At 34.4% G+C, this 22,228-nt stretch overlaps 3 protein-coding genes across 3 annotated transcripts; 2 read left to right on the forward strand and 1 right to left on the reverse strand.

Annotated features, from left to right (window-relative positions):
• Positions 1 to 1,912: 1,912 nt before the first annotated feature.
• LOC140013584 (zinc finger BED domain-containing protein RICESLEEPER 2-like) lies at positions 1,913 to 4,517 on the reverse strand. The gene is made up of 3 exons (XM_072062925.1): positions 2,444 to 4,517; positions 2,071 to 2,170; positions 1,913 to 1,973 (listed from the first exon to the last, which is right to left on the reverse strand). The coding sequence occupies exons 1-3, from the start codon at positions 4,515 to 4,517 to the stop codon at positions 1,913 to 1,915; spliced, it is 2,235 nt and encodes a 744-aa protein (XP_071919026.1).
• A 6,190-nt stretch (positions 4,518 to 10,707) lies between these two features.
• LOC140004079 (ATP-dependent Clp protease proteolytic subunit-related protein 4, chloroplastic-like) lies at positions 10,708 to 15,029 on the forward strand. Its single transcript, XM_072063554.1, has 7 exons — positions 10,708 to 11,074; positions 11,823 to 12,026; positions 12,350 to 12,405; positions 12,892 to 13,018; positions 13,485 to 13,562; positions 13,980 to 14,093; positions 14,182 to 15,029. Exons 1-7 carry the CDS (start codon positions 10,817 to 10,819, stop codon positions 14,251 to 14,253), a joined length of 909 nt encoding a protein of 302 aa, XP_071919655.1. The 5' UTR covers positions 10,708 to 10,816; the 3' UTR covers positions 14,254 to 15,029.
• Positions 15,030 to 18,545: 3,516 nt separating this feature from the next.
• Positions 18,546 to 20,694, forward strand: LOC113705592 (expansin-like B1). Its single transcript, XM_027227504.2, has 4 exons — positions 18,546 to 18,766; positions 19,125 to 19,231; positions 19,607 to 19,915; positions 20,243 to 20,694. The coding sequence occupies exons 1-4, from the start codon at positions 18,634 to 18,636 to the stop codon at positions 20,444 to 20,446; spliced, it is 753 nt and encodes a 250-aa protein (XP_027083305.1). The 5' UTR covers positions 18,546 to 18,633; the 3' UTR covers positions 20,447 to 20,694.
• The last annotated feature ends 1,534 nt before the right edge of the window (positions 20,695 to 22,228 follow it).

A 22,228-nucleotide genomic window follows, 5' to 3' on the forward strand; every position in this document is an offset into this window, starting at 1 on the left:
CTTTTCTCTTCCTATGCTCCTTCCCTCTGTATGTAGTTTTGGGATCGAGTCAGTATTGCATTTCGGGACTTGCAATTATTATCAATAGTGCAAACTTTTAAATGATTCGGATTTAAGTTCCGGTAATACGCTGCTTAACATTCAATAATGTATTCATATGTGGTTGAATGATAAAAAGGTCACTAGTTGTGATAAGACATGTGGGACCCAAAAGAATGAAATGTCTCCTACTTTAGAGGGAAGTGTTATGTACGATTGTTATTTGCATTTCATGTGGGAGTTATGTACTGTTAAGTGCAATGTTTGTACTTGGTAAGTGCATGATTGAGCCCTTTAAAAGATTAAAAAGAGTGGGCACATTAAAGGTATGAAACAAAAATGTGTGAAAGTTTTCGTTGCCAAATTTGGTAAGTGACAATCATTTTGAAACAGATAAAAAAGGAAAAAAAAAAAGTACAACACTTTAAATTGGACAAGGGAGTATTATTTATTAAAAATTATAATTAAGTCATCTCCAAACTCAAATTCAAGCTTGAGTTTGAGGTTGAGGTCGAATTTGACTCGTTTAGTTGAACAAGCTCAGTTCAAACTCGAATTCACATATTTATATAAATAAATAATCGAATTCAAATAACACTTGAAATTCGTCTAATATTCAAGTCAAATTCGAACCTTATTCATATAATATACAAATAGAGTCTAAACACTAAATTCGGTTCAATTTGACTCATTAAAAGCTCTAGCTTCAATGCCTATCAATCTACAAGCAGTGGAAATTTACAAGAAAAACTTAAGAGCAAGACATTTGTAACACAAAGCATAGGCCACATTCATGACTATCTATTACTAATTTACTAGTAATATTTTGCATGCTCAAGAAAAAGAATAATGTCAAATTAAAAGTCTTGTGAGTTAATATTTTTATCTTTGAAAGTTACGCGAGCAAAAAAAAAAAAGGCATTAAAAATTGCTAAAATAGTACCTTTGAACCTTTTTCTCACCAGGTTCCAGTTTCTTCCTAAATGATTTAAACATTATATGTTGAAAACATTAGATTAAATAGGCCAAAATTTATATATACACACACACATATATACGGACACACACATATATACTTTTTGGAGGGCTAAGTTTAAATTTCTTACTTTTTTAGAGGCTTAATTGAAAAGTCTGACTACTTTGAAAGGCCAAAAAGCGCAACTGGGCCATTAATCGGGGCAGATATCATATAGGGTAACGACCCACCCGAATTAATTGCCAAATCGGGCCATAATATGCCCAAATGTAGACTTCCACATCTTTGCTTCCCTCTTTCGCAGCTGCTACTGCTATGGAGGTCGCTACCATGGCTTCTCATTCGTTCCCGCTCGCAAGATTGAAGCTATCGCAAACGTGCTCTTCACGCGCTCCAACTTCTTCTTCCTCTTGTCTTACTAAACCCTCTCTTCCATCTACTCCCTTTCTCTCCTCTTCCTCTATCGGCGGCTCTAGGGGTGAGCAGCGAATTCGAATTCGGTAATTCGGTAGCTTGAAATCGGTAATTTTCGGTAAATGGTTCTGGAAATATTCGACCTAATTCGCATTCGAATTAGAGACTACCGAATTCGAATTCAACCCGAATTCAATTCGGTAAACAAAAAAAATACCGAATTACCGAATTCAGAAAACTGCTTCTTCGGCCCATTTTTCATCAGCAAATAGCAATGCTATTGAACTGAGCCACAACTTACAAATTGTTCGAATGTAACTGATCACAAATCACTCCAGAAATTCGAAATCAAAACAACACACAATTCACATTGATCATTAAAATTCAGAAATCATAAACAAATCCACAAACAAATTACACTGATCCACAAACAAATCACAAATGACAAACAAATCCAGACATCACAAATCACAAGTCCAGAAATCACACTGTTGCCCTGGTGCTACAAATCAGAAATTCCACTGATCCACAATCATAAATCAATCTAGAAATCATAATGAAACAAAAATAAAAGTCTAAATTAACTTGTCCAAAAATCACAATCCACATTCCACAATCTAGAAAGCCACAAAGCCACAAACTGCAATCCACAATCCAGAAACTGCAATTCAGAAACTGCAACTTCAGCCACAAGAAGAGTTGCAATACAGAAACTCCAATCCACAATCCAGAATCCAGAAACTGCAATCCACAATCCAGAATCCAGAAAGCCACAAGAAGAGTTGCAATACAGAAAGCCAATTACGCTGAAACTGCAACTTGCAACAAGAGTTGGTTCAACCCTCAAAATGCAAACTTCAGCATTTGTGACCTCTCAAAGGTCAATTATAGTTGGTTCAGCTCCAGTCTTCAGCAACTCTGCAAGAACAAATAAAATTCATAAAGTATCATAAAGACAATTATTAGAAAGAAAGAAATACTTCAAATTCTGCAATAAAAATTTTGATAGCTTACCAGATTCGAAGGCTTCAAGCTCTTCCAGATTTTCTTCTACATTTAATTCTGTCTTGGAGGACCGAAGCCAATCTTGAGCACATATTAAACCTTGCACAATTCTAGGAGTCAAAGAACTCCTAAATGTATCAAGAACACGACCTCCGGTACTAAAAGCAGATTCGGAGGCCACGGTAGAAATTGGGACTGCTAACACATCACGAGCAACTTTGGAAAGGATTGGGAATCTAAGGCTATTGGTCTTCCACCATAACAAGATATCAAATCTCTCATCATCTTCCTCACAATCCTCATTCAAATACTTCTCTAATTCAGATTTTGCATCCCTACCCCCAAGTTCCATTTTTCTCTTCTTAAACTCCAACTTGTACCTATCAGTGATTGTTTTAGAGGCATTCCCATGTCCATGAAATGTAATTTTACTCGTTGGAGAATCACTTGAAAGTGAAGAAGCATGAGAGGCGGGTGTGTTGAGCATCTTGTATTCATTAAACAGCTCAAACATTGCATCTTTTGCAAGGCCAGCTATTGTTGTACCATCGGACTCACCATACATTTGACAAACCACAAATTCAAGGTATTCAAGTTTAGTTCGAGGATCAAGAATGGAGGAAATAAAAATCAGCATATTCATCTTTTCAATCTTTCCCCAATACTTATCATATTTCTCCTTCATTGATCTTGCCATTGAACTCAATTCATCATTATCACTTGCTGTCATTTCAATTAAAATGCCATGAATGTGACTAATATCAGTGAAAAAATTATTTGAAGTCACATATTTGGAACCGGAAACCTTCACAGTTAGCTGATAAAAGTTTTCCAAAAAAATCACCAAGAATCTAGCTTTTGTCCAATCAGATTTTGTTGGCAGATTTTCTAACTCTTGAAGCATATAAGGATCCTGCTCCTCAAACCTCTCAAAAGCTCGCTCAAACCTTTGAGCTGTGTCTAGCATTAGATATGTAGAATTCCACCTAGTAGGTACATCTAAACAGAGCAATCTTTTGCATTCAATTTTTTCAATTTCAACACACTCCTTGAATTTTTTCAATCTAGAAGGTGACTGTCTAACATATCTAACTGCTGCCCTGATACAATCAACTGAATCCCCAAATTTTTTGATGCCATCATTAACAATTAGATTCACTATGTGAGCTACACACCTCACATGAGTCCATTTCCCCCCTAACACAACTTTTCCCCAATTTTGAAGCTTTCCTCGTAAATAGTGGACAGCTACATCATTGGAACTTGCATTGTCAACTGTGACAGTTAGGATATCATCAACTCCCCATTCTAGTAGACACTTTTCTATGGCCTTACCAACTTCAGTTCCCTTGTGACTAGCAATAGGACAGAAATTTAGGATCTTTTTGTTCAGTTTCCAATCATTATCTATGAAATGGGCAGTGAGGCACATATAGTTTATCCTTTGAATGGATGTCCAAGAATCTGTGGTTAGACAAATTCTGCCACTGTTATTCTTCAAGAGTTGTTTCAACTTAGTTTTTTCATCTAAATACAGCTGATAGCAATCTCTAGAAATAGTCAATCTCGAAGGAATTTTAAATGATGGACAAGCAGTCCGCATCATATATTGAAAGCCTCTACCCTCTACATGTTTAAATGGCAACTCATCAACAATTACCATATAAGCTAAGCTTTTTCTAATCGCTTCCGCATCAAATTTCCAACTTATGAGTGCCCCTTTAACCTCTCCCGCTAAGGTTTCAGTTTCACCCAAACACAAAGTAGCCTGGCCAGTGTGCTTATTTTTAGGATTTAGAGGACATTTAGCTACATGAGTATTAAGGGGAGTCGTACCATGACTTTTGGGATCCGCAGCTATGTCCTTGTCACAGTACTTGCAAATTGCATGACGAACTCCATTCACATGCTTTACATGAAAATGATCCCAAGCTTTGGACCTCTTCTTGTACTCTCCTCTTTTCTTGGCAAAACCAGATTCTTCGCAGCTTTGTGTAGTAGGACTAGGAGGAAGAGTTCCAGATGATCCTTCTTGTTCCAGCTCATTGCAACTTGGATTACTCTCACCCTCAGTAGTAGACATAGCTTCAGTGTGCCAGCACTTGAAACCTTTGGCCAGAACAAGGACACAGCACAAAGATTTCACAAGTCAGAAAAGGTATATAATTGCTTTTTCTCACTGACCTCAGTAGGTCTAATTTCATATCCAATCCAAGATATTTTGAGAAAATTTGCTCATAGCTTCTAAAGAATAATACGACCCTGAAATCTATTATTCACATATTCAAAGTGGAAAAGTAGGAATAATCTCTAAAAGTATACTAATCCATCAAAATTTATGTGTTCATCTTAAACCTATTAGATAAATATGTAATACTACATGATTCTGAACCATCATTGGTTTCATGCATCAGATGAGTTCAGTAAGCTAAAACCAGAACAAAGTTTCAGACATTAATCAACATACTCAACCAGAACTGCACAACGACCATAGCTCAGAACTACTTTGTGAAATTGCAACTTTCAGACCAGTTTTTTTTTTCCGAAGCATATTACATTACATCTGATTATGAGAGAAGAATCACCATTGAAAGAGGGGAAAAATCTAATTTGGGGCCTTACTGTCGAATCAATAGATAGGCTGCATACAATCAGAATCTACTACTCAGTGATGGCAGTTCGATTTGTAAGGTCGTGCACTTGATGGACGATGTAACTGTAAATTAAGTAATTAACTAAATTCTCTCACTTCAAAAATTAAAAAAAAAGCCATAAATGATTAATCCGACACAATAGTGGAGCATCAGCCAGGAAGAAAAAACCATAAAAAATCAGTTCAATAGAACAAAAGGAACAGCCAGGAAGAATAATTCGATACAAAGGTAAATTTACACGCAGAATTCATTTGTTAGTTTCCATTTTAATAGAGGAAAAAATAGCAAAATGGACAAAACAAGCCGAGCCCCAAAAGAAATGTGTGAGAAAGAGAGAGAGGGAGAGGAAACAAACCCTAAATCTTGGAACGAATGCTAAGGAGACTGGAGACTGGAGACTGGAGGAGGCTGGAGGAGTGAGTATGGAGACTGGAGAGAACCGGCTGGAGGAGGCTTCTGTAGTTGAGGAGAGGAAAGGAGAAGCTGTCAAACTGAGAAAGTATCTTCAGTTGAGGAGAGAAGAAACTCAGAAACAGGCAAACAGCTTGGCTTAGACTTCAGTGGGCGACGGCGCAAAGGAACGAGAGAAAGAGGAGAGCAGAAATAGTGAAATTACAACGAATGCTAATTTAGGGTACTGAAAGTCTGAAATTGGAACATCCGACAAAAGCTTGAGGTATAATATTATTCGGAATTTCGAATTTGAAAATGGTAATATTTTACCGTTTTACCGAATTAAATTCGAATTCTGTAAATCCGAATTCAAAAACCCCAAAACCAAATTCGACCATAATTCGATTCTTACTAATTCGATACCACCGATTTACCGACCTAATTACCGAATTACCGAATTCGAATTACCAAATTGAAATCGATTTCGGTCGGTAATTCGGTAATTACCGTAATTGCTCACCCCTAGGCGGCTCCGTCTCCGCCGCCTTCTCCGGCCTTAGAATCCGTCCCGCTTCTCTCAACCCTTATTCACCCTCCTACTCTCGCGGGGGCAAACGTGGCGTCGTGACCATGGTAAAATTTTCCCTTCTGTTTCCCTATGTATTCTTCTAAAAGTTGTTTTTTATTTATTTATCTATTTTTTTTTATGCTGTAGTTGCTAACGTGGCATAGATAAGAAACTCCAATGTTGATGAAAGTGGTCTTCATTTTTAGCATAATTTTAAGTTTTGAGAAGGTGGAATATGTAAATTTTTTGGCACAATTTGGAAAATTAATAAAAGGTAATTATTTCCACTATTCGTGAATTATGTATCTGAAAATGAGCTTGAACTGTTGGTTTGAACATGCAGCATTTTACTTCTGTTGCTTACTTTTTACATGGCATGGGTTTGAGGAGATGTTAAAAAGGTGTTTAAACAAGAATTGTGGATTTTTTAATGAAATATGCACGTTTCAAATTGTAGAAATTTTTATTATTTGACAATTAGTTGTTACGGAAATTTTCAAGAAATTTGATTTAAAATGTAGAATCAGAGAAATTGAGAAACTTTTTAGAGAAACCATGTAATCAGCATGTTTTGTATGCTGTACATAAGAGTCATCTGTTTTCATTAAAAACCAAGCTTAGTACATAGGTACCTTGTCTAGTAATTTGGAAATGAACTGAAAAACTCCATAAGAAGGACTTATCTTTTCTACGATGATCAAATGTGGTATTTTTTGTCAATTTTATTCAAATAATGATATGAGCTTTTTTTAATTATGAATGCTTTTTAAAATTATAAATATTTTTAATGATCCCTTAGAAGTTAAATGGACTCTTTGATAGAGGTCTTACTAAAACTTCTTTAGAAAAATCTTTATTGATCTATATCTATCTATAAAAAAAAAAAAAGTATAGAGCATGATGTATATGCACTAATTGAACCAATAACTATTCATGATTCCATAATTGAATCAATTCCATACCAGTTTCAAATTAGAGGAATGTTATGCTAAATCTTCGTTTGAAATGATGTGGATTGCTATTTTTTTAGAGTTTCGTAGGAAAAAAAATACTACTATAACAATTTGATGTATGTGAAATAAAAAATGGTGATTGAAAAATATATTCATAAAAAATATAAAAAATTTTTTGTCATAAAACTATAATCTAAACATAGCAGCACGAGGTAACTGGGTCCATCATGCGAAAGATATTAGTATCAAAGTTTTGGGATCCGTTTGGATTGGTGTTTTTGCGCTTGTTTTTGAAAAACTGTTTTTCACATTCCAAATGCTACAGTAAATGTGTATTTCAAAAACAACTTAAAAAACACCATATCCAAACAATATATCTAAAACAACTCCAAATATATTTCAATTATGCATATTTAATTTGTATATTTTAATAAGTATATTTCAAATTGTATATTTTAATTATGTATTTTAATATGTATATTTCAATTATATTTTAATATATTTTAATATGTATATTTCAATTATGTATTTTAATATGTATATTTCAATTATGTATATTATATATATATATATTATATTAATATAAATATATTTATTTCAATTATGTATAATATTATATATATTATGTCAATTGAAATAAATATTATATATTTATATAAATACATTTATTTACATATAAATTTATAAATATATTTAATATAAATGTATAAATTAATATATTATAAATATGTTTTAATATTATGTTGAAATGTATTAATATAATTAATATAAATGTATACATGTATTAATATTATGTATAAATGTAAAATTAATATTATGTATATTAATATAAATGTATAAATGTATTATAAATGTATTATATTATATATAATACATAATATAAATGTATATTATAAATATACATAAATATTTATATATTATGTATAAATGTACATTTATATAAATGTATAATATATAATATATTATATTATATATAATTTATATAACATATAATATTTATGTAAATATATTATAAATATATAAAAATATATTTTAAATAAAATAAAATATTTATAATATGTATGTATAAATATATAATATTAGAAATGTATAATATATATAATATACATTAATATTAATATAATTTGTTTATAATATACATAATTGAAATATACATATTAATATATATTATAAAACAAAATTGCATAAATATATTTATAAATTTATATGTAAATAAATGTATTTATATAAATATATAATATTTATTTCAATTGACATAATATATATAATATTATACATAATTGAAATAAATATATTTATATTAATATAATATATATATATATAATATACATAATTGAAATATACATATTAAAATACATAATTGAAATATACATATTAAAATATATTAAAATATAATTGAAATATACATATTAAAATACATAATTAAAATATACAATTTGAAATATACTTATTAAAATATACAAATTAAATATGCATAATTGAAATATATTTGGAGTTGTTTTTGATATATTGTTTGGATATGGTGTTTTTTAAGTTGTTTTTGAAATACCCATTTACTGTAGCATTTGGAATGTGAAAAACAGTTTTTCAAAAACAAGCGCAAAAACACCAATCCAAACGGATCCATAATTTTTTGCGCAAGATAAACTACATGAGGCGTAACTTTCACCAAAACTGGTTTACTAATGAACAATTTACCGGATGGAGTGGTTTAGTTACCTTTTTATGGCTTGTCCGGAACACATACTTTGTTCCGACAAAAGTCGAGTGATTGACTTTGAGTGGAACACAGTTAAGTAATATATACCGACAAAGTCGAGTGGAACAGCAGGATCGAATAGTTGAAGCAGACTAAGAGAAAGCGTACTTTATCACTCTTTATGTATCTTCATGCCATTTGGATACATTTTTATTTTTACCACAATTTCATGAGTTTCTTATTGAGGACTTTTGTCCTAAAATGTCATTTGTTTGAAAATATTATCATTACTTACAACCCTCAAATTTGAGCAAGTACATGGGTTGGGAAGAGAATTTAAGTCAAGCTAGCAACGTTAGAAATGTACATGGCTTCAATTTGAGCTTTCAACTAATAGGGCTATTCACGAAGATGTTGATATTCGATTAGTTCGAATTTTTTTTTTAAAAAAAGGTCGATTGTTTCATAAACGAATGGAATTCAAACATAATATTAGACTCATTTAATAATTGAGTTGAATACAAACTTGTTTGCGAGCTATTTGAATATTTTGTGAACACATATATAATTATATAAATAAATAAATATAAATATAAATAAATTTAATATTATTAAATATAGATATTATATTTTTCTAAAAAAATAATTATACATAAAATAAATAATAGTATTATTTATTTTTTAAAAACCAAAAAATATAATTAAACTTATTGTAAATAATGTACTACTCCCCTTGTTTCAGAATGTATGTTGCACTACGGGACTTGCAATTATTATCAAAACTACAGACTTTTAAGTGATTCGGGTTTAAGTTCCAATAATACCTCGCTTGACTTTCAATATATTTATATGAATGATGATAAGACATGTGAGCTTCAAAAGAATAAAATGTCTCTAGATTGCTAATTTTTTTCTGACATTTTCTTACGAAAGTAAGAATTTTTGGCAAACAAATCTAACTCCCCACAGTAACTCCAAAAGCCGGCAACTTTTGGAGTCCTGTGAGGGACTTATAAACCTAAACCCCAACCCTCCCCCCCAATACCGATGTGGGATTGCTAATTGCTTTAGAGGAAAGTGTCATGCACGATTGTTATTTTGCATTTTACGTGGGAGTCATGCACTATTAAGTGCAGTGTTTGTTCTTGGTAAGTGCATAATTGGGCCCACTAAAAGATAAAAAAGGCTGCCACGTTGAAGGGTATGGAACAGAAATGTGTGAAAGTTTTCATTGTCACTTATTTGGGATAGATAAAAAAGAAAAACACGATACATTCAATGGGATGAAAGAAATATTATTTATTAAAAATTATAATTAAATCATTTCCAAACTCAAATTCAAACTCGAGTTTAAGGTCGAATTCGGCTTGTTTAGTTGAACGAGCTAAGCTCGAACTGGAATTCACATATTTATACAAATAAATGAATTAAATTCAAATAACACTTATAATTTATTTAATATTCAAGTCGAACTCAAACCCTATTCATATAATATACAAATAGAGTCTAAACACTAAATATTCCGCTCAATTTGGCTCATTAAAAGCGCTAGCTTCAACGCCTGTCAATCTACAGGCAATGGAAATTTACAAGAAAAACTTAAGAGCAAGACATTTGTAAGTTGTAACGCAAAGCATAGACCACATTCACGACTATCTATTACTAATATTTTCCAGGCTCAAGAAAAAGAAAAAGGTCAAATTAAAAATCTTGTAAGTTAATATTTTTATCTTGGAAAATCACGCAAGCCAAAAAAAATGGCACTAAAAATTGCTAAAATAGTACCTTTGAACCTTTTTCTCACCAGGTTTCAGTTTCTTCCTAAATGATTTAAACATTAAATGGTGAAAACATTAGATTAAATAGGCCAATATATATATATATATATATAGACACACACTTACTTTTTAGAGGGCTAAGTTAAATTTCTTACTTTTTTTAGAGGCTTAATTGAAAAGTTTGACTAAAGGCCAAAATGCGCAATTGGGCCATTAATCGGGGGGCAGATATCATATAGGGTAACGACCCACCCGAATTAATTGCCAAATCGGGCCATAAAATGCCCAAATGTAGACTTCCACAACTTTGCTTCCCTCTTTCTCGGCTGCTACTGCTATGGAGGTCGCTACCATGGCTTCTCATTCGTTCCCACTCGCAAGATTGAAGCTATCGCAAACGTGCTCTTCACGCGCTCCAACTTCTTCTTCCTCTTGTCTTACTAAACCCTCTCTTCCATCTACTCCCTTTCTCTCCTCTTCCTCTATCGGCGGCTCCGTCTCCGCCGCCTTCTCCGGCCTTAGGATCCGTCCCGCTTCTCTCAACCCTTATTCACCCTCCTACTCTCGCGGGGGCAAACGCGGCGTCGTGACCATGGTAAGTTTTTCCCTTCTGTTTCCCTATGTATTCTTCTAAATTGTTATTTATTTATTTATCTATTTTTTTATGCTGTAGTTGCTAACGTGGCATTGATCAGAAACTCTAATGCTGTTGAAGGTGGTCTTCATTTTTAGCATAATTTTAAGTTTTGAGAAGGTGGAATATGTGAATTTTTTGGCACAATTTGGAAAAGTAGTAAAAGGTAATTATTTCCACTATTCGTGAATTATGTATCTGAAAATGAATTGTTGGTTTGAACTTGCAGCATTTTACTTCTGTTGTTTACTTTTTACATGGCATAGGTTTGAGGAGATGTTAAAAAGGTGTTTGAACAGGAATTGTGGATTTTTGAATGAAATATGCACGTTTCAAATTGTAGAAATTTTTATTATTTGACAATTAGTTGTTACGGAAATTTTCAAGAAATTTGATTTAAAATGTAGAATCAGAGAAATTGAGAAACTTTTACACAAACAAGAGTAAAGTGGCGGAACCATGACATGATTTGAAAAGAAGTTATGCTGTAGCCTCTTTCTGTGAGATGGCCAAGTCTTTTTGCATCCAAGTTGTTGATCGAATACACCATCTATGGTTATTGTGGTGATTTGATAGCTTCAGATCCTTAGGTTGAATTATTGAATTTTTGTTGTCACCTTTAATAGCTATTTAAGCAACAAAGCATTTGATCTCCATGTTAGTGTCTTAGCTCTTTTGTATGCTTACCCTGTCTTATTTCTTCATATAGGTCATTCCATTTTCAAGGGGAAGTGCATGGGAGCAACCTCCACCAGATTTAGCATCTTACTTGTATAAGAATCGTATTGTCTACTTGGGCATGTCGTTGGTTCCATCTGTCACTGAACTTATATTAGCAGAATTTCTTTACCTTCAGTATGAAGATGAGCAAAAGCCAATTTATCTTTACATAAACTCAACGGGGACAACCAAGGTTAGAACCTGATGTACCTACTATCTTAAAAAATTTATACATACTTTTAAATTTATGATTGGACCTTAGTAAAACTCAGACTCTTCTTGGAGGGTTCGGAATCTGAAAGTTTTTCTATTTTAGGCCATTTCTGGATGGATTCTTTATCCCATTCTGTAAAAATGTAATTTGCTTGACTAATATGCATTTATGACGAACTTGGGCTTGAAGGATCTGGGAACTTTTGGGCTCGCTGAAATTTAGCACACTCATGTAAAAGTTGGAAATGAAAATGCAGGGAAGAAATATGCAATGTGACTGAAAGTGTGTGCTTTCTGTTGCAGGATGGAGAGAAGCTGGGATATGAAACAGAGGCTTTTGCAATTTATGATGTCATGGGGTAATGAAATCATTAGCTGCTCCTAATTGACAAAATGTTCTGATAAGGTTGTAATGAGTTTTTAAATTTGCATGCGTTTCAGAAATGCCTTCTGCAGAGCACAACTTAATGCAACATATGGGTTTCAATTATAAGACAGTAAATAGTATGTCAATAATTAGTGCAAAAGAGTATTAACTAATTCAATACTCTTGCTGCTACTTAATGAGTAATTGATAGCCATGGGTGTAGTTGTGGCATCTGATCCTGCCATTGCACTCAAAGCCCATGCTTATTTCTTGTGCTGGGCATTCAATGTAACTCATTTAAATTTAAGAAATGGTGATTTTGCATATGTGGAGTTTTGTTATTTTTATGAAACAAGTGAGACTGTACAAAGTTACCCAAAGTTTCTATATTAGTACCAAATGGGGATTGGAGAAACTTTTCTGATTGAACGTACATGTCTCCTTTAGATTCTTAGGCAGGTCTGAATTTTCTGCACAGGTATGTGAAGCCACCAATTTTCACCCTCTGTGTTGGCAATGCTTGGGGAGAGGCTGCATTGCTCTTGGCTGCTGGTGCAAAGGGAAATCGTTCTGCCTTGCCCTCATCAACTATAATGATAAAGCAGGTATTCAGATTTTAATGGCTTCCGTACCCCTTTTTTCTTCTTTCCTCATTTTTCTATTGTTACATTCTAGCTTTACCTTTGCGTCTGTCTCTGTCTTTCTGTGTAATTATATACGAAATGTATCTATGTGAAAAGAGTAACAAGAACAGGAAATTAGTTTGAGATTGTAGCATGAATAATGAGTAAATACTTTCCTGTGCCAACATGCAGATAGTCGTTGTCATCATCCTTATCTTATTAATATTAATTGTCATAGCTCTAGGTGGTGCTTCCTGATTGATATATCTGTAAGACACAGAAAAAGAGAAAAGATTTTATTCTGAGATTGTAGCTGCAAAATTAGTACATTATATTTTGTGCCCGAGTGTCATCGAAATGGTTATCAGCCTTGTTATTGGTAGTAATAGTTTAGCTTGGTTATACTTCCTTTTGGATGAAATTAAGATATTTTAATCTTTGTTTGCAGCCAATTGGTAGATTTCAAGGTCAAGCAACAGATGTTGACCTTATGAGGAAAGAAGTAAAGAATGTGAAGGCGGAGCTGGTAAATAGACTCTCATTTATGTCATTGTTTCTCCTGTTTGTCTGTTATTACATATTGGACACCTTTGGACGGGACTACTTTGCGGTACTTCCTCACTTGTGTGCCAAAACGGCATGCCTTTATGAGTGTCTTCTCTAGTACCATTATTTTGGCAAGCTCATGTTTACTGTGTCATCTGAGATCTCTAATGCAGAAAGTTGAATAAGCTAGCCTGATGTCCAGCTTTCTTCCTTTCTATCTTTGCACTTGTATAGATAGTTATTACGTGTTGCTCTTTCTTTATACTCTCCATATCACGATGTTTTTAATTCCAGCAGACTGACATATGTGATGGCAACATGGTGCCTACCTTCATGGTTTTTCATTAGACTACATTCTTGCGGCTGAACATGCTGTCCCTTTTACCTTTTTGTGAAGGTCAAACTATATTCAAAGCACACAGGAAAATCGCTTGAGCAGATTGAAGCTGACATAAGGCGGCCGAAGTACTTCAGTCCAAGTGAGGCTGTTGAATATGGAATTATTGATAAGGTACTCGAGAAAACCAATTGACTTTTAATGTAATTCGTTTTTTAGCTTTCGGGCAACTAATAGTACATTATCTCGTTTTATTGTGAAGGTTCTTTACAATGAAAGGGGCAGCGAAGATAGAGGAGTTGTATCTGACTTGAGGAAGGCACAACTTATTTGAAGCCATTGTAAAAAGGATCGGTGAAACAGTTGGTAGCTTCAAGTTGCCTTCAGGGTGTAAATTTTCTAGTGAAGAATATATGAAAATTTCATACACGGATAGCACACCTGTTCTGCAGTGACAGTTACTTCTGGCATTCACCTTTTTCCGGCAATTCATGAACAAGGCTATTTCTCTGGATGAACTCCTTTGTCATGCTTATACTTAGTTTCGCTGTATCATTAATGTGGTTCTGCTTTCCTGTTGCTTGTGATTCGGTAAGCCGATCACTTGGTTACAAAGGATTTTACAGCTCGGTTTCAAAAAATTATTGTCAACATTCCTTCAGATGTTTGCCTGGAGTTCAGAGAATTTGTGTACTTCAGTCCTTCACTTGAGCATTCCAGAAATATGATGCTGTGTCCTTGTAGAGCTTTAAAACTTAAGGTACCTTAATGATACAATTATCTTATTGATGATGCAAAAAGTACTTCATATGATCATATCAACACTGAGGGTCTGTAATTATAGACACAAGAAAGCCTACTGTTTTGGCACTTTCAGTAGTTTCTCTCTCTACTGAGCATATTCACTCCGCATCTCCATATTCGCCTGTGGCTTTTGTTGAAGTACTTGTTGCCTTATTGGAGCTGATTGTCATGATAGGCGCTATATGGAGATTGCGTAAGAGCTGTAGTCCACTATCCTGAATTACTACTTTTCCCAGATTTATGTCACTGGGACATCTGGAAAGTTTCGGACATAGGTGATTTGACAATATGTTGTGTTTGTGATCACTTTTTGCACGCCCCTTTTTTGGTTTATCAGTTAGAGCTGCTGGTTTGTTGGTGTAATGTTAATTTTCTTGATGCTTGGCTTGCACTTCCCCCACATTCTTCGGCCTTTGTACAAGTGTAGCAAGGAGATTGCAGTGGTTCCACACTTCCACTTCCGCTGCTGCTAATCATAGAATTGCCTAACATAAACTTCAAACTCTGTCCATCCATCATTCCTATTCTAACTTCCAAGTGGTCTGGACCCAGAAAATGAAAGAGCATGCTTCCACCATCTTCAGCCCACTGATTGTTCGTTCTCTTATTGTTTTGCTTTTAAGCCGATTGCGACTTCTTTGTTCAGTGCATCAGGAACCTGTCCCTCTGTATACATGGGGGCGTTCGTCCGACCAGCCAAGCTGCCTTGTCAGATCGACAAAAATTTGACATTGACAAATATGTCGAGAAATACGTTCAAATTTTCTCTTGAATGGTTTTGGCGACATATTGGGATGCATGGACGTCCTAGTATTATGGGTTTAGTGCAGATAATCTCCTTGATAAATCAAACGAAAGTTAAGATCAACCCCTAAAATTAACGTGTTTTCAAACCCGCTAATGTGAAGAAATCTCTAGACCGTCACCATAAGAACAAGCACATGTCCTAGTGATGATATTTTGGATCAAAACTCTTACTCTTGCCTGTTTAAGCTCTCCTTGTTGCATCGTCATGATGATGCTAGTTTTTAGGGCTTAAGATAAGCATAAAGCGAATTTGCGGATGAACGGGCAAGATTGGAAGCCACCAACCACAACTCATGTAGACTTGGTTTCAAAAGGCATACTTTCAGGCCGGTCTTAGTTTCAATATTAGAGTACTTGAATGGAGCCATGTGAATGTAATTATGAGTCAAAATTTAAAAAAAAAAAAAAAAATTCACAAGTGCTTTTGCACCAGATTGAACAAGTGACATATACAGAATGAATGTCGTCTGTTTGCTTTGACGAACTTTATAGTGCAATCAGACCCAACCTCACCTTGTGGGTATAATTCAGTCGCTGAAATGGCCTCTAGTTTTGTTTTGTCTTTAACTAGCCTCTACTTTATATGTGATAGAGGGTACTAACACATGATTTAATTAGCAAGTTAAGAAATGTATCACCATCCTGTTTGAAACACTTCCTTATGTTTCTAGTCTTTTGGGAAAATTATAGAAGTATCTTTTTCTTTCCACAAAGCTTTGTATCACTCAATTAATTGTGCATTTCAAGAAGAAAAGAGGGCTTAGCAAAATTCTAACAAAATGCAACAATAGTATCATGTTTATTTGCTATTCATAAGTCGATCGTCAGAAATGTAATATAACATATAAATCAAGAAAATTCATTGAGAAGATCATTGGGATAAGGGAGTGGAATCCATTCTTGAATCAAACATCCCCTAAGAACTATCATCTGACTTGCTTTCATAGAGCTTGTGCAATTTGTGGGTGAATCTTCTGCATATCTTGTGGTAAAATTATAGGCAATTGGGCAGGGCCCTAACAGGAATTCCCATCCGAATGTCGTATACATAGAATGATCCAGAGGAACGTAATAAGCTTTAGCTCAAAGGGGAAACAAAAAAACAACTAATTTTGAGTTACCAAACAAGGCAGGATCTGAAACCAGAAATGAGCTCTAAATTAAAATTGTCTTCTGGGAGGTTCATCTTTTAAGGGATTTATCTGTTGGAAAATCACCAACTAGAGTCTCTATATTTGTGTTTGTCTATGCAGGGAGTATATATTTTTTCATGATGCATGACGATGTACTGCCCAGATTTCCATCATGGATTCTACTGTTTCTGTAAAAGTTGTCACTTATCTGTAGGTTACTCATTAGGAAAAAAAAAAAAAATGGAAAACACTGTCTTCTGTGTAGGATCAGCGTCCAAGGCTCCAACTAGTTGATGAGAAGCCAAAATCAATTCGTCTAATACTTGTTTCTTATTGGAAAGTTTTTCTTTGTCAACGGTCAAGAGCCATGGCTAATCATTTCATAAACCAATTAAATCTGTGCCTATTGGATCACACTTTCATCTTAAAAAGAGTGCATTGAAATTGCATTTCATTTTAAAAGAAAACATTAACCCATATCTTGTGATAGGATCGACAGATATCTTGATTATTCATTACTTCTTGACAAATCAAGCAGAATGTTAAGGTCATTATTTGCATGGAGGCCGATTTGCCTACAATTCCTTTGATTTTGGGAAACCAAAAGTTGAGGGCTCCAAAGGGTAAGCTATAAGCATGGAATGCTAGGATTTTCAACAACCCATTGCCTGAGATTGCAATACTACAGGCAAATAGAGCAGGTCCTGCAAGGCTGCTAGCTCGATGGTAGCCGCTGGAAAGAGTTTTATGATTCCTTATTTTCAACAATCCATCTGTTCGGATTGGCTTATTTTTCAAAAATTAGTTTTTGAAATACAGTATTATAGTAATACAAAAACAAAAATAATTTCAAAAATATCTCATTCCTACATTATATAAAAAACAACTCATAAATATAAAAAAATTTTAAAAAATAAATTCTACAACAACCACCACCTATCACCACCACCCACCACCACCACCACTCCTACCCGCCACTGCCCCCATCTGTTTCCTCCTTCCTCTCCTACACCCTCCCCTCTTCTCCTCCCTCCTCTCTCCCACCACCCCCTGCCCTTCCCCTCTCCTTCGATCTGGCCTCGACCAGATCAAGGCCTCTAGTCACTAAAAAAGAGAGGAGGAGAATGAAGAGGGATGGAGATGAGAAAGGAGGAGGGAGGAGGTGGTGGCAATGGTGGGTGGTGGTTGTGGGTTGTAGCGTCCATCGGAATTTTAAATTATAGAAAAAGATTTAAATCTAAAACATTTCACATACAAGCACCGGTGGAACCAAGATTTGGACTTTGGAGGGCATGCTAAGAAATAATGTCCGACGAACATTATAGCCACTTAATAAAAAAATTTAGTGCACAGCAAAGTATACACAAACTTCTATTTTATTTAGTCAGTTAAATGGCACTCTAAACGCCTACTAAGAGAGGTCTAAGGTGTTCATTTTTCATAAAAATGAAAGTAGTTTGCTAAACTACAAAGTACTCGCAAGTAGTAGGCCAAAATCTATATTTTTCTCTTCCAGCATTCCTAAACCGTTCTTCGAGTGCCAGAAATTTGTCAAAATTAATGTGCAAAATCTGAATTTACAGAAAATGGGACAAGATTTCATTTGATACTTTAATTGCACGTAAGAATGTAAAGGTACATACATGTATTTATGTTGAATCACATTATAATATAAAAGAAATACAAGATTATTGAAAGGTCTCCAAGAGTCAATTACGGGTCTTCGGTGTACACATGTCCAACCAAATCCAATCCTTGAGTCGACTTGGCCCCCCATAAATTCCATAGTGGAAGGAAAGCAAAAAGGCAACAAGTATGGAGAACCCTCAAATATCATACAGCCCTATTCTCCCTATCAAAACTTCCACTATAAGTATGGCCTACGCATTACTGAGCTTCGCATTCCTCATCCCTATCAACTCCACTACTCCATAGTTAATTTGCAATAGAAGATAGATAGTTTATAACTTATGGGTTTCATGAATTCTTATTGCGTAGCATTTCTTTGCATCATTGTGCTCTTGCCTGCACTATGCCACGGGGGAGATTATTACTCCTCGAGAGCAACCTATTATGGTAGCCCTGATTGCTTAGGAACTCCAAGTACGTTTGCTCTCGTTTTCTATTCATTTGCCTACCCCTTCTTACTGTAGTCTATATTTCACGTGTTCTCTCTACACATGCAATTACATGCAAATGTGGCATCGTTTCTTATGTAGATCGCAGAATTGAGAGTTGTTAGGTCATCATCATGTTCATTTCGCTCTACTTTTAAACAAACATTAGAAGTAAAAAAAAAAAAAAAAAAATTGTTGCTAGAAAAATTGACCCTTGAGTTTTACAAAAACGTGTAATATTCAACTATCTTGTTAAGGGTTTTTTCTGGTGCTTAGCAAAATCTGAATATATACTTTAGTTTGTAAGTTAACTGTTCGAATTGGGCTAATGAACAATTACTCAGCCGGAGCTTGCGGGTTCGGTGAATATGGAAGAACTGTCAACGATGGTCAAGTTTCTGGAGTCTCCAGCCTTTACAGGGGTGGCTCTGGATGTGGGGCATGCTATCAGGTAAACTTTCCAAGTATTATCATCACCTAATTGGATTGATAATATTTCGACAAAAAAAAAAAATTGGATTGATAATAAAATAAACATGCACTGCTCCTGAAGAAAAAAAAACTATTGGTAGATAACGTTCAAAATTTAATTAGACAATATCATTGCACTTTCAGAAAGAATGAAAGTGACATCCACTTGCAGGGTTTTTTTTTATTTGATTAATTTTCCTTTCCAATTTTTGATTTGAATTGCAATCGGGTATATGAAAACTGTAATTCTTTTTCTTCAAAATTAGACCACATTAATCCTTGCCTCGACGTTGGCATTGCATATCTTCCTTGTTCACTAAGTTCATCCATGATGACTATTGATTAAGAATTTCAGGTAAGATGCACCATTCCAGAGCACTGCACTGAGGAGGGAACCAAGGTAGTAGTGACTGACTATGGTGAAGGAGACAAAACAGATTTCGTCCTCAGCACAGCTGCCTATGGAAGATTGGCTCGTCCTTACATGGCTGAACATCTTTTTGCCTATGGTGTAGTTGATGTAGAATTCAAGAGAATTCCTTGCAAATATAGTTACAACCTTTTATTCCTAGTCCAGGCACACAGCAGGTACCCCGGATATTTGGCACTCGTACCGTTATACCAACCTGGTGCTTATGACATTACTGCTATTGAAGTGTGGCAGGTAAAGTATTGAGCATTAACAAGCAGGCAATTATATCGATAAAATTAATCTTTTCTACGTCGAACATTGAAGTATTTTTCATACTAACTCATTTGAATCCGTGTCGCATGTGTAAAAGTAAAATAAATATTACGTGTCATGCAACCAAATGCATTAGTACAAGAGAAAAAAACTTTACACTGAAAATGTAAGATAAATTAATTCATACAATAAATTGAGCCTGTGAAATAGTAAAAGTCTGTGAAGCATAGAGCATGTAAATGGAAGTCTTGTTTGAATTAACAAAAAAGATATGACTTGTGATTTATGTCCCTTTGTTTGATGCAGGAGGATTGCAAGCAATGGAGGCCAATGCGGAGGCCCTCTGGTGCAGTATTTGATATGACGGATCCTCCATTGGGTGCACTTACCTTGAGGTTCCAAGGGACTGTGTATGGCTACGGAGATTCCAACTTTTGGGTGCAATTAACTAATGTGATCCCTAGTGAGTGGAAGGCTGGATACACATATGACACTGGCATTTCAGCATGATGGATTAATGATTAATCTCTCCCAAACTCAAGATTATAATATGATCCAAAGTATTCTGCGGCCACAAGTATGAGCTGCTTGTGGAGTAGTACGATGTATTGCTGTAGGATGTTTTAACTTGTGCTGTTTTTGTATTGCTGTTTGAGAGACAATGCCCCTCATAGACATGGTTCTTTTAGGACATATATAGTCTCCTCAACTTTCTTTATTGTAACCATGGATTTCATAAATAAAGTCTATTCTGTCAAGTGATTCTATAAAAATAATTGAAGCGTATTTAAGGGCTCACATGATAAAATTGAATTTTAAAATCTAAAATCTAAAATTTGAATTTGTTAAATTAATGAATTGTTAAGTACTGACATTTGAGCATATTCAACTTTAAATAAAAAGTGAATGGCTTATCACTTATTATTTTTGATTTTGCATAGGTAATTCAGAGTCATTTAATTAATTAGTTAAGATGTTAAACACGTCTGAATATGTTAAAAGCTAAACTCCTTAAATAAAATTGAAATGTTGAATTTGATTATGAGGACCTAAATGTACTCATGTACTGCACAATACTTAGTTCTTTCTACCATTAATTATTGTGGTGGCAGTCGGCATTTAGTCATTTACTTTCAATTGTTTCGGCCTCGATGGCAAACTGATATGGTAGCCATTCTTGAAAAGCTCATTTAACTCTCAATGACTATGAACTGATAATCTGAATGATTCAACTTTTAGCCCACAGAAGTCACAGTGGCGGTGCAAACTCTTACATTGATGAAAGTGGTTCCAGGTTAAGTATGGATCAGATGCTGATGCCCAAAGTACTGAATGCAGTGATCCCAGTTCCATGTTGACTAGGAAAAGTCGATGTAAATTGTGCCTATGTGATTGATATGAATTTACATTAAAATGGTAAACCAAAAAAATTGTTACTTCTGCAGATTTCGGAAAAGTCTTTACTCTCAATCATGAGACAATTTATTTAAAGTGGCTTACTATGACAATCCACTTCTGAGGAACTCCACTGGCAGAGAGATTACAAGTGGCAAAGAACAATTAGTGAACTACGCAGCGCAATCATGAGTTGAGGAGATATTTAAGTAATTTAATTTACCATATGGTGTTTTTGCAATGCTTTCACCTTTCAGGGCCAACTCGCTTAATTGAATTCCTCCAAGTAGATCAATTTTCCGAGTATAAAACTTGGCTTATGATTTCTAAGCAATCACCCCATATATGATTACGCTTTAATAAGAGACACTCTTGACTCTACCATCAGTTCAAATTTAATCTCAACTGTACCATGAATTCATCCGTTTTTGGTAGGTTTTGTCTGCAGAATCCCTCAGCCAAGAAATTGTCTCAAGTGCAACCCACCATAAGTCGTCCCCGGATGGCTTTGGAATTTTATGTATGCTTAATCACCCTACAAATTACTTGATTGTAAAGTACTAGACTGTTTACACTTTTATTGCTGATTAATTAAAATATTGTACATTAATTAAGCACATGCAACTTTATTGCTGGCATCCATTTTTAATCTTGCCCCCAAAGATTCTATTTTTTTTTCTTCTTTTTTCTTTGGCTTAAAGTATATAGTTCTTCCCTTTGTGTTATTACCTTGTTGCATAGAGGATCAAGAGATATAGATGAATTTTGAACATTTTAGTAAATACAGATAGGAAAACTGTAACAAACAATAATGAAATTGAATAATTTCCATTTGCTCCATGTTTATAATCTTTGTGAATAAGAAGCAAAGGGGGGAAGAAGACCATTCAAATTTCA

This window comes from Coffea arabica, chromosome 8c, assembly GCF_036785885.1.
Source record: "Coffea arabica cultivar ET-39 chromosome 8c, Coffea Arabica ET-39 HiFi, whole genome shotgun sequence".
NCBI classification, from domain to species: Eukaryota; Viridiplantae; Streptophyta; class Magnoliopsida; order Gentianales; family Rubiaceae; genus Coffea; species Coffea arabica.